At 40.7% G+C, this 13628-nt stretch overlaps 1 protein-coding gene across 1 annotated transcript; it reads left to right on the top strand.

Moving 5' to 3' along the window:
* Nucleotides 1-11441: 11441 nt before the first annotated feature.
* LOC136863634 (cuticle protein 19-like) lies at nt 11442-12883 on the top strand. The gene is made up of 2 exons (XM_067140000.1): nt 11442-11453; nt 12629-12883. Exons 1-2 carry the CDS (start codon nt 11442-11444, stop codon nt 12881-12883), a joined length of 267 nt encoding a protein of 88 aa, XP_066996101.1.
* Nucleotides 12884-13628: the final 745 nt, after the last annotated feature.

Here is a 13628-nt window from a genome sequence, read left to right as displayed (position 1 = left end):
ATTACAAATAATCAGATTAGCAAGAGAAAAGTGATCGTGACTGTGGATGGGAGGTAAAAGATAATCCCAAGGTTGATACACCTGTTAGAGTGAGTACCACAGGGAAGAGCAGAGTGAGAGTGTGAGAGAGAAAAAGTCCTAGAATCCAATCCAAAAATCCAAGAAGGCCCAATAAGAACAACCTGCAGCTTTGTGAAGGGAGCAGGTATATCTAGGTGGAAATGAAGGAAAAACATGGTAGCAAAAGATCTTAGATGTCGACGCTGATTCGAAACTAATATTTAAAGGCCCCATGAAGAAGAAGAAGAAGAAGAAGAAGAAGAAGAAGAAGAAGAGCTGAGTGAGTTCAGTTTTAACTCATTGTAGGAGAAAAGGAATGCAAGGAATGTTAGTCGAAGGTAGTAGAACAAGGTTAAAGGAGTTATAATTACCATGCTGATTACAATGAATTGATAGTTTATATCAGTTAGGGTTTGAATGATCAGTCATTTGGGGAAAAAGCCGAGGATAGGAGGTAATCCACCGAGAGACAAAAGGCGAAAGAATGCGCAGGATTCTGTAACCCGGTCATTGGTTATTGTTAAAACGTCTTGACTGATACGGTAAATGTGATGTGTGTTAAACACTAACAAAATAGATAGACTGAGGAATGTGTAAACGATAAAATAAAGCTCTCATAGGTTTCCTCCAACTACTGTTGCTGCAATTATTCAACCAACGTGGTTGATAGAAGAGTAAGCTACCAAGAGATTTGATTTAAACCTCGCAATAACCCAGTTAAAACTGAGGTAATGATGACTATGCTAATGTTTATTTCAATAATGTAAGCTAGGAGTGTTAACAAGGTAATTTTTGCCAAGTTATTAATCTGAAGCAGTTTATTCATCATAGTCCCTCTATTTTTCCTGGAAACCAAAAATGGAAGGGGGCGTCTCCCATTTTTAGTAACAATGCTGAACAAATGAAGGTTTGAAGGATTCTAGAATCTCTAATGAAAGGGTTGTGCGAATATGTAAACACGAGAATGATAGAGAAAAGTAACATAACTGAGGCGAGTGCTTATACAGGGAAGTATTTCAAGGATGCTTCAGTCGATATAATGTTTTTTGTATTAGTTAATGAGGGTATAAAGGATATCAGCTCATACAAACAGGGGAGTTCGATCTAAAGACACTCCTGGATCACGTATATTAATAGTTGTGGTAATTAAATTAACAGCCCCCAGAATAGAAGAAACCCCTGCTAGATGGAGTGAGAAAATTGCTACGTCAAAAGAGGCCCCGGCGTGAGCGATTCCTGAAGAAAGTGGAGGGTACACGGTTCAACCAGTACCTGCACTAAACTACTTCTAAGTAATAATGTGAGTGAGAGAGATAGTATTCAAATGCTTATATACGAGGGAAAGCCATATCAGGATCACCAAGTATAAGTGGGACTAATCAGTTTCCAAATCCCCCAATTATAATAGGCATGACTGTGAAGAAAATTATTACAAATGCGTGAATCTGAAGTACATAAAAATCTTCCAAAGAATACACTGTCTTACTGTAGTGAGAGAGCTATAACTCTTGACTGTTCTGTTAAGAGTCGTAAGTTCATGTCCCAACTACGAAAGACGCTCTTTCTTTTTTTGCTATTGGCTTTACGTCGCACCGACACGGATATGTCTTACGGCGACGATGAGACAGGAGATGGCTAGGACTGGGAAGGAAGCGGCCGTGGCCTTAATTAAGGTACAGCCCCAGCATTTGCCTGGTGTGAAAATAGAAACCACGGAAAACCATCTTCAGAGCTACCGACAATGGGGCTCGAACCCACTATCTCCCGAATACTGGATACTGGCCGCACTTAAGCGCCTGCAGCTATCGAGCTCGGTACGGAAGACGAAGCTTGTATCTGGTACCGACGAGGTACTCAATACTAATAGTAAAATTGTGAAATATTGTTAATATAACGATGATGAAAATAATAATAATAATAATAATAATAATAATACATATTCTAAACAATAATAATAGTTCTTAAGAGAGATCGAAATGCCGTATCGCATAAATGATATTTACATGCGAATACCATTCTGCACATTAAGGTAATTACAAACTCATAATGTTCTGCATATAAACACCAAATACGTGTTAAACTGCGTACCGTGTAGAAGCAGTCATAACACTACCCAGCATGATTTTTACGGCAAAGCATCTGATACGTGATTTCAACTAAATAAGGTCTCCTGATTTAAGAAATGTCATTGGTGCTATTGCATCACGTCTAGTTTTCATGTTATTTGCCATTTACTGTCTGAAAATGTGTCATTGCGACACAGTGCTGCTTTGTGATAACAGCGAAACGCCTGTTGTTAGAGTGGTCGTGGTTTGCTTAAAGGCTGTACTAGTTCATAACAGAAACATTCTAGCTCCGATTCCTGTGGCACATTCCGTTTCACTAATAGAAAATTATATCACAATGCAAACTGTTTTAGATAAAATCAAATAGGATGAGCACCGGTGGGATGTGTGTAGTGACTTGAAGGCGTGTGGTATTCTATTAGGACAGCAAGCAGGCTACACTAAATTCCCTTGTTATTTATGTGATTGGGACAGCAGAGCTAGGGACAAACACTAGTCTACACCTTCCTGGCCCAAGAGACAAGTTTTGACACCTGGTGTGGAAAATGTTACAAATGCTGCCTTAGTTGACCCACAAAAAATTATTTTGCCACCGCTACACATCAAACTGGGAATCATGAATCAGTTCGTTAAGGCCTTGGACAAAAGTAGCCCCTGTTTCAAGTACACTGCAAGAAAATTTCCACATTTATTTGATGCAAAAGTCAAGGAAGGCATTTTAATGGACTACAAATTAGAAAGCTTCAGAAAGACAGAAATTTTGAACAGACGATGAATGCCGTGGAACTTGCTGCATGGAATTCAATAAGAGACATCGTAACGAAGTTCCTAGGAAATGTAAAGGATGGACAATACAAAACAATAGTCAAAACGATGTTGGATGATATGAAAGAGTTGGGGTGTAGAATGAGTCTGAAGCTGCACTTTCTTCATTCTCATCTCGACCACTTTCCGGAAAATCTTGGGGCTGTTAGTGAAGAGATGGGAGAGAGGTTCCACCAGAACCTCCAGGAGGCAGAAAGAAGATACCAGGGGAGGTGGAATGAACCAATGATGGCCGACTACGGTTGGTGTTTGAAAATAGAAGACCAACTTGATGCAGTCAGACGCTGGGCAGCCAAGCGTTCATTCCAAGGGGACATCTAGGACTGTTAACGTTTATTTTGTTCACATTTATGAATTCGTAAAGATACTGAATAAAAGTTACACTACTTGCTTGTAAATCAGGTTTAATTGTCAAAATAAATTGCTTTCATTGCCTCAGAGTTGTTTGTTTATGTGTTTTGTGTAAACCAGTATTATATTACAATAAATGCTAAAGAGTTCATTGTAATTTTATACTTAATAATTATTCATTGTATATAATAATTCAAGGCAATATTCAACTATTTCAAAATATATATAATAATACAAAAAAATAGAAATATTTCCAAAATTATCAACATTTGTCAGTACTTTTTAAATGCAATATTCAGGTCTATCTCTTATTTTGATATACCTATTGCGATACGTAAAAACGGACAACGAATTCGCGTTCAGCGACCCAAAATTAGTTAAGATCACCTATCACACCTCTTGCCACAAAAAGAAAGTTTGAAAATGCTGGGTTGTGTAATCAGTCCCAGTTACGAAAGGTGTGGAAGTTTGCTCACAGAGTCAGTTGATGTGTTCATGTCAGTTAGCTTGGCAAACTTATATGTAACAGCACATTCTGGCTCAGTGAGGAAGGTTATGGTAAACTACGTAACTTATTTCCCTAGTACGCCTCTTTAATGACGTCTAGACGGGGCTGTTGCCCCCATTCCCCTCTCCTCTCTCGCACGTACACACACACACACACACACACACACACACACACACACACACACACACACACACACACACACACACACACAGAGAGAGAGAGAGAGAGAGAGAATCACTGCACGATGCCCCCGTACATCATGTCTCTAAACGGAATACTGAGATCATATTACTGATTGTAATAATGTAATGATATACAATGTTATATGCTTAACGTGCTATCAGCTGTTGTTGGTTTTATGAGACGCCGGTGGGGTGGCTTGAACGAAGTCTTCAAAGTCTTAGTGAATCTTATTACGGAGTATCGGAAAACGCCGAACATCGATTTACTAAACTTCAGCCGGTATTGAAACGGGTTATCGACTGCGCTACACATCCTGCCTGTTCACGATGCATATTTAGTAGAATTAATAATTGTTATTACTTGGGCCCAGTATTCCGACTTCAAAGTAGAGCATATGAAAATTCACAGCCTGAATTAAGTCCCCATTTAGCAGCGACGATACTGTAGGAACTGTGCCGGCTGCCGAAGCCTGTCGCACTCCTCTGGGGTAATGATTAATACTAATGATTGACAGTTGATATGAAATGATATTGAAGAATGTTGCTAGAATGATACATAAGAGAGAAAACCAGAGTACCCGGAGGAAAACCTTTCCCACCTCCACTTTGTCCAGTACAAATGTCACATGGAGCGACCGCGATTTGAACCAGGAACCCCAGTGATGTGAGGCCGGCGCGTTGCCGTCTGAGCCACGGAGGCACAAAGTATAGCATATACGAGTTCCAACATATTTCTACAGTAATATTATCATCGATTAAATAATTGACAGTAAGTTGCCTCGACTTCTCATGACAGTTGAAAATGAAGGCTGATAATTTTTGAAGAATATTGTCCTGCGAAAAAGAGTTTTTACATTACGTTGAAAGACACAGTAAGCAATTATTTAGGGTCTTCTAACCGGCTTTGCAAGTTAGGTTCTTGGAGACTGATTAAGTCACTTGTCTGGAGAAATGAGGGTTCAATTTCCAGTCCCGAGGGGGGTATCAGAACATTTCTGACTTCTTCACATTCAACAGTAGGCCCTCCTCCTTTTGAGAATTTACTTTAGAAATTACATTTTGAGCCCCTCGGTCCAGGATATAGAAGTAAGTGCACATCTGGGCAAACCTTGGTTAGGAATTCTACTGGGGTCGGCAGCGTTGCATTTGCAGTGAATATGTTCTGGTGGGAAGGAAGCAACCGTGGCCTAAAGTAAGGGACAGCCTCAGCATTTTCCTGGTGTGAAAATGGGAAACCACGGAAGATCATCTTCAGGGCTGCCGACAGTGGGGTTCGAACCTACTATCTCGCCTTGGATATGCATGCGATATGCTCAGGGGGCCTCAGAGGCAAAGAGCTTGGAAAACCCTGGACTAGAGCAAGATCAGAGGATAAGAACCGTGGAGGAAGATGTGCTGTAAGTTTACAGGGTGGATACACAACCGGTAATCTTGAACCTTCTTCCTGTTTTACATCAATGGTGCCATCTCTCATCTCATCCTTTAGAGAACCTTATGGATACGTGCGTGTTACGTGTTGCAGTCTCATAGAAAACATATATTTTCGTGACTATTTAGCTCGCATTTAGTGTCCGTACGAATGCCATGGAGAGTATGAATTTGATAATTCACCAGATGGAGAATTTAATCGTGAAAGATGGTTTTAAGTTTCGACATCACAAGGATCTTGAGAATTAACTTTAAAGCTGAATTTGTACCATTGTTACAGGCAGTCCTATGATAAGGAAATAATTGTTTGCACCAAGCTGTAATATCGAACATAATTCAGGAATTCCAGAGTCTCACGTGACCGATTTCAGGGCCTCACCTGTACTGGAAATCCGATTCTGGACGGCACATAGGCATCTCCAAATCTGTTAATATCATAAATCAAGTTTAAATGGTTGAAATAATTAGCTACTCCCTACATTGTTAAATATTGACATTGTTATTAGAACAGAGACACGTCTATTCTTTTTCATTCTTTAGTCTCTTTATTTCACGTAGTTTAATTGTAATTGCTGGACTCAGATCCTGGAGCACTGGATTCTTGAGCTAAAGTTGGTGCGTCCGGCTCCATTCGATGGTATTTGAAAAGGCGCATATACGCCAGTCTCATATCGGTAAATTTACCAGCACATCAAAGAACTCCTGCGGGACAAAATTACGAGCCTCGGTATCTACGAAAACTGTAAAAATAGTTAGTGAGTCTTAAAATCAGTAACAATATTATAATTAGACCTATTAAATTGTAATTCTAGCAATTGGCTATTCCAGACAGTAAAAGCGTGTTTTATTCACCCGCAACGATATTGGTTCGCTTCTCTGCCTGAAAGTTGAAAAGTTCAAAAACGAGCCTTTTACTTCTGGGAAGGCACATGGCCCCTCTCCCATTTAGTGACGGTGTTACTGATCGTGGAAGTCTTAGCTTTCAATTTTTTCACGAATCTTCACTATCAGGTTATTACCGAAACCTTCCCATGACTTCTTGGATTCAACAATTTTTTGTTTAGGCCTGTTTCTTTCATCTGTGCACAGTTCCCCGTCTGCATTAGTCCTCGTTTGAAGCCATTTCTGACAAGCCTTCCTTTTATGTTCTAGCTGTCCTCACTTCATCATTCCTCCCAGATGTTCGCTTTCTCATGGTATCTTTACACACAGTTGTTCCTAGGCTTTCCCGTGCTGTTTCTACTACAGCGTCTCTGTACGCCAACCATTCCATTTCTATATCCCGACCCTGCTTACTTCCACTTGTGTGGAACTTTTCACTAATCACATCCTTAGACTTGTGTCTAATTTCCTCGTCCTGGAGATTATGAACACTTATTCGTCTACAAACAGATTACACTCTCTCTGTTCTAGGTTTCGATATACTGAGTGCACTGCAGATCAGATAGTGGTCTGTGTCATCGAGAACTCCCCGGAATACACGCACATTCCTAACAAATTTTCTGAGTTCAAAGTCGGTTATGGTATAATCCATTATGGATCTGGTGCCCCTACCCTCCCATGCGTAGCGGTGAATAGCTTTATGCTTGAAGAACGTACTCGTAACTGCTAATCCAATACCTGCACAGAAGTACAGTAAATGTTTCACATTACTATTAGCTTCCATATCTTCCCCGCATTTACCCATCACCTTGTCATATCCTTCAATTCTATTTCCATCTCTCCCATTGAAATCATCCATTAGCACCATTCCATCTTTGCTATTGACCGTGACTACGATGTCAATCAGTGCTCCATAAAACTTGTCAACTTCATCCTCATCTGCACTCTCACGTGGTGAAATTTGACTAAGAAAATTCTCGTCCTAATTCCTTCAACTTCTAACTCTACCCATATTATTCGCTCACTTACGTGCCTAACAGAAACTATGTTGTGTGCAATAATATTCCTGATGAATAGTCCTACCCCACATTATGCCATTCACTTTCTAATACCTGTTAAGAGCAATTTATAATCTCTTATCTCTTCCTCGTTATCTCCCCTGACCCGAGTATAATTTACTCCTAACACATCCAGATAGATCCTCTTTGCTGGCTCAGCCAGTTCTACTTTCGTTTTTCCATAAGCCTCATTAATATTGATAGTTCTTCATCGAATTCCATTTCGCTCACCAATTAGTTTCCAGGCAGTCCCTCGCTTTTCCAAGGGAACTGGGACTCCGTGAATCCCATAGGTCCGAGGCTTGCTTAAAACTTTCTGAGCTTTCTCGGTAAAAATTCTGTGAAGCAGGGTGCTACCATATTTACATATAGTCCGAGTGAGAATCTTACCTCTAAGAGGTTGGGGACCGCCTGAGCACAAGGAGGGCCATTATTCAGAATATGTTTTAGATGCCCACTCCCATTCCATAACAACTGGTATCCCGACTCTCAGGACTACTTTCTAGGCCACTCGGTCCTTGTCCATGGTTCACGAAGTAGGACGTGACTACATTAACCCACACCACATACCTTACACACTACATTATAAAATAAACATCTGTCCAGTTTCCGAGTTCCAAGATAGCAGCCTCTCCTGTAAATTTGGCTCAAGTGAAGATTGCCTAGTTTGCTTCTATCCACTCAGTTTTCTTCTTCAATAACATATTTCGGGGGCCGTCCAGGTGCGGCCCAGCCGAAGAATTGACCGGACGAATATTCTCAAGTTTGGTCCTTGATAATTTCTACATGTCCCATGTGAAGATAGTCCAAGATTAACTCTTGTCATAACGTAAAATATAAGTAATATAATATATTTTGCTTTCTGCTACAAATGGTGATATTAATTCGAAACGATGATCATTTTGAACCATTTGAATATTCTTCTCGTTTGCTTACATTTTTTATTTTACAATTGGCATTACGTCGCACCAACACAGATAGGTCTTACAGCGACGAAGGGATAGGAAAGGGCTAGGACTTGGAAGGAAGTGGCCGTAACCTTAATTAATGTAGAGTCCCAGCATTTGCCTGATATGAAAATGAGAAAGACGGAGAACCATCTTGAGGACCGCCGGCAGTGGGGATCGAACCCACTATCTCCCGCTTACTGTCACAGCCTATGAGGTCTATAAGGTGGTGGGAAAGAACGTGAACTGTGCATATGAGCGCTAGAGGGCCGGTAATACAGATAAATAATTAAAATATAATAATTCGATCTCGCACCTCTGTCATTTTATTGCCTTCTGAAGTTATCATATCAGATCGCTTCGCAGGCGAATTCAAATGGACTTTAGAAGGCGGTGTTGCTAAATCTTTACGTGGCTTAAGAGCGGCTATAGATGACCAAGCGTTCCAGTGTGGACCCAAGCTAAATGAGTGATCGCCTAGCAGTTCTCAGTACCAAACACGCCTGTGTCGCCGCATCGTACTCCTGTCAGCTTGCAGGTCTGTGTTCAAATCTCTCCCCTGGCAAGAAAAATTTCTTCGATTGGTGCTCTCAAGGCAGTGTTAAGCCACGTACAGGATTTAGCAACACCGCCTCGCAAAAGCAATTTGAATTCACCCGCGAAGCGCTCTGATTCGTTACCTTGAGTAGCTGACATGGAAATAATTATTTTTCAGTATAACGAAACCTATAACGCTAATATATCCGGTTCACGTTGTTTCTGAACACTTAATTATACTAAACGAGTCATCCTACTTTTTTTCCTTTTTCCGATCTGCTTTACGTCGCACCGACACAGATAGGTCTTATGGCGACGATGGGATAGGAAAAGGCTGGGAGTGTGAAGGAAGCGAACGTGACCTTAATTGAGCTGCATCCCCAGCATTTGTCTGGTGTGAAAGTGGGGAACCCCGGAACAACACCGTCAGGGCTGCCGACAGTTGGGGTTCGAACCCACTATCTCCCGAATGCAAGCTCCCAGGTGTGCGCCTCTAACCGTAATGACCAACTCGCTCGGTGAGTCAGCCTAATGTTTTTATATTTACAGATGTTCCAATCATTAACCGGGTCAGGGATGTAATGAAATGAGTCATATATATATATATATATATATATATATATATGTTATTAGTACGATGGGGTCGCCACTCCCAAAGTGATTTATTAATGACTGATAGATGCTATGAAATGAGAATGGAGAGTGTTGCTGGAATGAAAGATGACAGGGAAAACCGGATTGCCCAGAGATTCGCTTTGTCCAGAACAAAGCACACATGGAGTGACCGGGATTTGAACCACGGTATCCAGCGGTGAGAGGCCGACGCGCTGCCGTCTGAGCCACGGAGGCTCCTGTTCTAAAGAGTACTCAACCCGAAATACATGTAAGGTTCAGAAGCTGACGAACAACTAAAAATATATATAACGGAAGAAATGTATTGTAGAATCGTTAAGAATGCAAATAATGACACTGCAGTAGAAGTCCATCTCTAGGCTATAGTTCGCAAAATAGAGTTTCATTTAAGTTTGATGATTGTTGTTTTAAAGAACAGAATATCTAGGTCATTAGCACTCATTTAAGTTACTACCAGTGTTAAAGTCACCAATCAATCAATCAATCAATCAATCAATCAATCAATCAATCAATCAATCAATCAATCAATCAATCAATCAATCAATCAATCAATCAATCAATCAATCAATCAATCAATCAATCAATCAATCAATCAATCAATCAATCAATCAATCAATCACCACTGATATCCACTTAGGACACTCAGGTGACAGGTTTCTATCAGTTGTTTACCTAGTGTATTCTTAAAAAATTACGACCGGGCGAGTTGGCCGTGCGCGTAGAGGCGCGCGGCTGTGAGCTTGCATCCGGGAGATAGTAGGTTCGAATCCCACTATCGGCACCCCTGAAGATGGTTTTCCGGGGTTTCCCATTTTCACACCAGGCAAATGCTGGGGCTGTACCTTAATTAAGGCCACGGCCGCTTCCTTCCAACTCCTAGGCCTTTCCTATCCCATCGTCGCCATAAGACCTATCTGTGTCGGTGCGACGTACAGCCCCTAGCAAAAAAAAATTACGAAGAATTTGGAAATTCATGGACCCGCCCCCCCCCCCCCCGCCAGTTAATTATTCCAATCCCTAACTCCTCTCCCTACAAACGAATATTTGCCCCAATTTGTCCTCTTGAATTGCAACTTTATCTTCATATTGTGATCTTTTCTACTTCCAAAAACACGACTCAAATTTATTCGTCTACTAATGGCATTCCACGCCATCTCTCCACTGACAGCGCGGAACATACAGCTAAGTCGAGCAGCTTTCCTCCAAGTCTTCCCAGCCCAAACTTTGCAAAATTTTTGTAACACTACTATTTTGTCAGAAATCACCCAGAACAAATCAAGCTGCTTTTCTACGAATTTTTTCCAGTTCTCCAATCAAGTAATCCTGGTAAATCTGCTGTAGTTGGGGTCTTACCAGAGATTTATATGCCCTCTTGCTTACAGCTTTACTACGAACCCCTAAATATCCTCATAACCATATGAAGACACTTGTAACCTTTATTTACAGTCCCGTTCATGTGATTATCCCAGTAACTTACATTAATGCCTAGACACAATGATCCCCATGAGAAACCTTCACCGCATGGACGCAGTCATTAAAACTGAGAGGACGTTTGTGAAACTCACTACGTCGGATGAAAGGCTTAACCAATATTTAAATAACAAAGTTTACACACTATATGTAGTATCGTCAGATATATTCATATTTAGTAATACTTTGTTTCACATTGTAACAGGATGTTCCATATCCATAAAATTGGGCAGGAAATTATTGTTTGTATTCGTGCCATAATTCGGGCTGCACATGTACGATCACTTACGACTTGGGGGGCAGCACCTGGGCTAGAAATCCGATTCTGAGTGGCACATGGGCATCTCAGAAGATTGCAGTTGGTGAATGTTACGTAGTACACATCACAAGTGTTGGGGTCTTTCCAAGACAGACCACGCCCTTACAGTTGACGAGTATAAAGCTGCAGACCTGTCCTCCTTGGTCATAGTGTGCGTTCAGGAACCTTCTCAATCATGTTCAAGCTGGTGAGTTAAACAAACAAACAAACAAACAAACAAACAAACAAACAAAAACACATATACATTTCTCTCTCTCCGTCTTTCTCCCTCTCTCCACTCACAATACTTGAATACAGTTTTGAATATTTCCAAAGTATTTTAGTATTTAAAAACCTCTAGCCTTTCGTAAGGCATTGGCTTTCTGGTATTGAGTCTTATTTCATTTAGAGAAACACATTTTTCATACCCTACATTGTAGTATGGAAAATAGAAGAAGATACTAATCACAATAAGCACATGAAGTTTTTATTAAAGTATTAAAAACCTCTTTTTATACTCGGATCGACTTTTTCCAGCCAGCGATTATAATAGGATGGTTGTCCTCGGATAACGGACCTGTCTTGCCTCGAGTGTACTATCGCTGAAAATACACCGCTATGTAGTTGACAGAATAGAGCCAAATGTTACACTTCAATGTTGTGTAACACACACGTACAATACTTGCAAGTCATCTTAACTATTTCATAATAGAAGACCAATATCTGGATCATTTTATGGCTTTTTCCTTATTTTTCCTTGTGGTACAAAATTTGTCCGTACCCGGTACTGGTTCTTAAGCGACAATATACAGTACAGTAGAATGTGTATATAGACATTTACGATTTGCAACTCGTTACTGTAAGATTTTATTTTGCTAGCGGCTTTACGTCGCACCGACACAGATATGGCGACGATAGGGGAGGAAAGGTCTAGGAGTTGGAAGGAAGCGGCCGTCGCCTTAACTAAGGTACAGCCCGAGCATTTGCCTGGTGTAAAATGGGAAACCACGGAAAACCGTCTTCAGGGCTGCCGACAGTGGGATTCGAACCGACTATCGCCCGGACCCAAGCGCACAGCTGCGTGCCCCTAACCGGACGGCCAACTCGCTCGGTGACTGTAATATTCATGCTATAACCGTGAAAAGTGGCTCTTTTATTGTTATAGATAATTTAAATTTTTGTATTCTCATATTGTTAACAAACATAATTGTATTAATGGCTAGTGTATGATAATTGAAAGAATATTATTTTGATTAAATTTGCTCTAACATAGATTAAAATAGTTTTCATAGGAACAGACTTTTCTTAAACACATCCCGAAGTGGGAGGACGCAGTAGAAAAGAATAATAATATAATTTCACTCGTGCGTTTCACTTTCTTAGTGTTTGTTCGTCGTGGCTCTGGCCGCCTCCAGTGTGTCCGCTTCTCCAGGACTCGCTGCTGCCCCACTCGCCTACGCCGCCGCTCCTGTAGCCTACGCTGCTGCTCCTGTAGCCTACGCCGCTCCCGCTCCTGCAGTAGTGACAGCTCACAGCTCCCAGGTGATAGCCCAGAACTTCCACAGACTTGCTGCTCCTCTGGCTGTGCCTGCTCTGGCGACCTACGCGCATGCACCAGCTCTGATCCTGAGGAAATAGAAGAACTCTCACCCAAAAGGGTGGATACCGAAATCCAGGCTCTGGGGCCGTATGACCTAAATGAACATCGATCAATGATCTTAGTTCATCTTTCATCTAGGTAGTCACCCATGCCATTTTTTATTGTTACTAGAAAAAACTATATTTTTCCTTTGAATGAAATATACAGTTGTTGTTTTATTTATGTTTGTTTTTCCAAATTTATACCTTTCCCTCTTTAATAGTAGCTTAATGAATGCATTTACACTATTACACAAGTCTGAATAGGCCTATATATATGCTAGTAATTTAACGTCTCATTAACAAATCCGGTATGCGGATGACACTGTTGCCATAGCAGATGATGTACCCACCCTTCAGTGCATGATAAATCGCTTAGTTCAGACTACTGAAGAATTTGGTCTATATATTAACCCTTCCAAAACAAAAGTTATGGTGTTTTCTAAACAGTCAGTACGAGCAAATCTGTCAATGAAAGATAATATAGTAGATCAAGTGTCCTCCTTCAAATGCTTGGGCACCATGCTGAACGACCAATATGATTCCAAACGAGAAATAAAATCTAAAATTCAGCAGACCAGGAAACAATTGAAGACTGGACATCAATAATGGGCTAAGTGCCAAAAAGTTGATTTTGAGTTATTACATTTTTTTCTTTTTGTCAAAAATCGTTTTATAAAGAACCTTAACCATATTTTTTATATAATATCTAGGGTAAGATTCATATTCCTATTGCATTTTTTTC

Source organism: Anabrus simplex, chromosome 2, assembly GCF_040414725.1.
Source record: "Anabrus simplex isolate iqAnaSimp1 chromosome 2, ASM4041472v1, whole genome shotgun sequence".
In the NCBI taxonomy this organism is placed as follows: Eukaryota; Metazoa; Arthropoda; class Insecta; order Orthoptera; family Tettigoniidae; genus Anabrus; species Anabrus simplex.
This window is presented reverse-complemented; position numbering and strand designations above follow the sequence as displayed.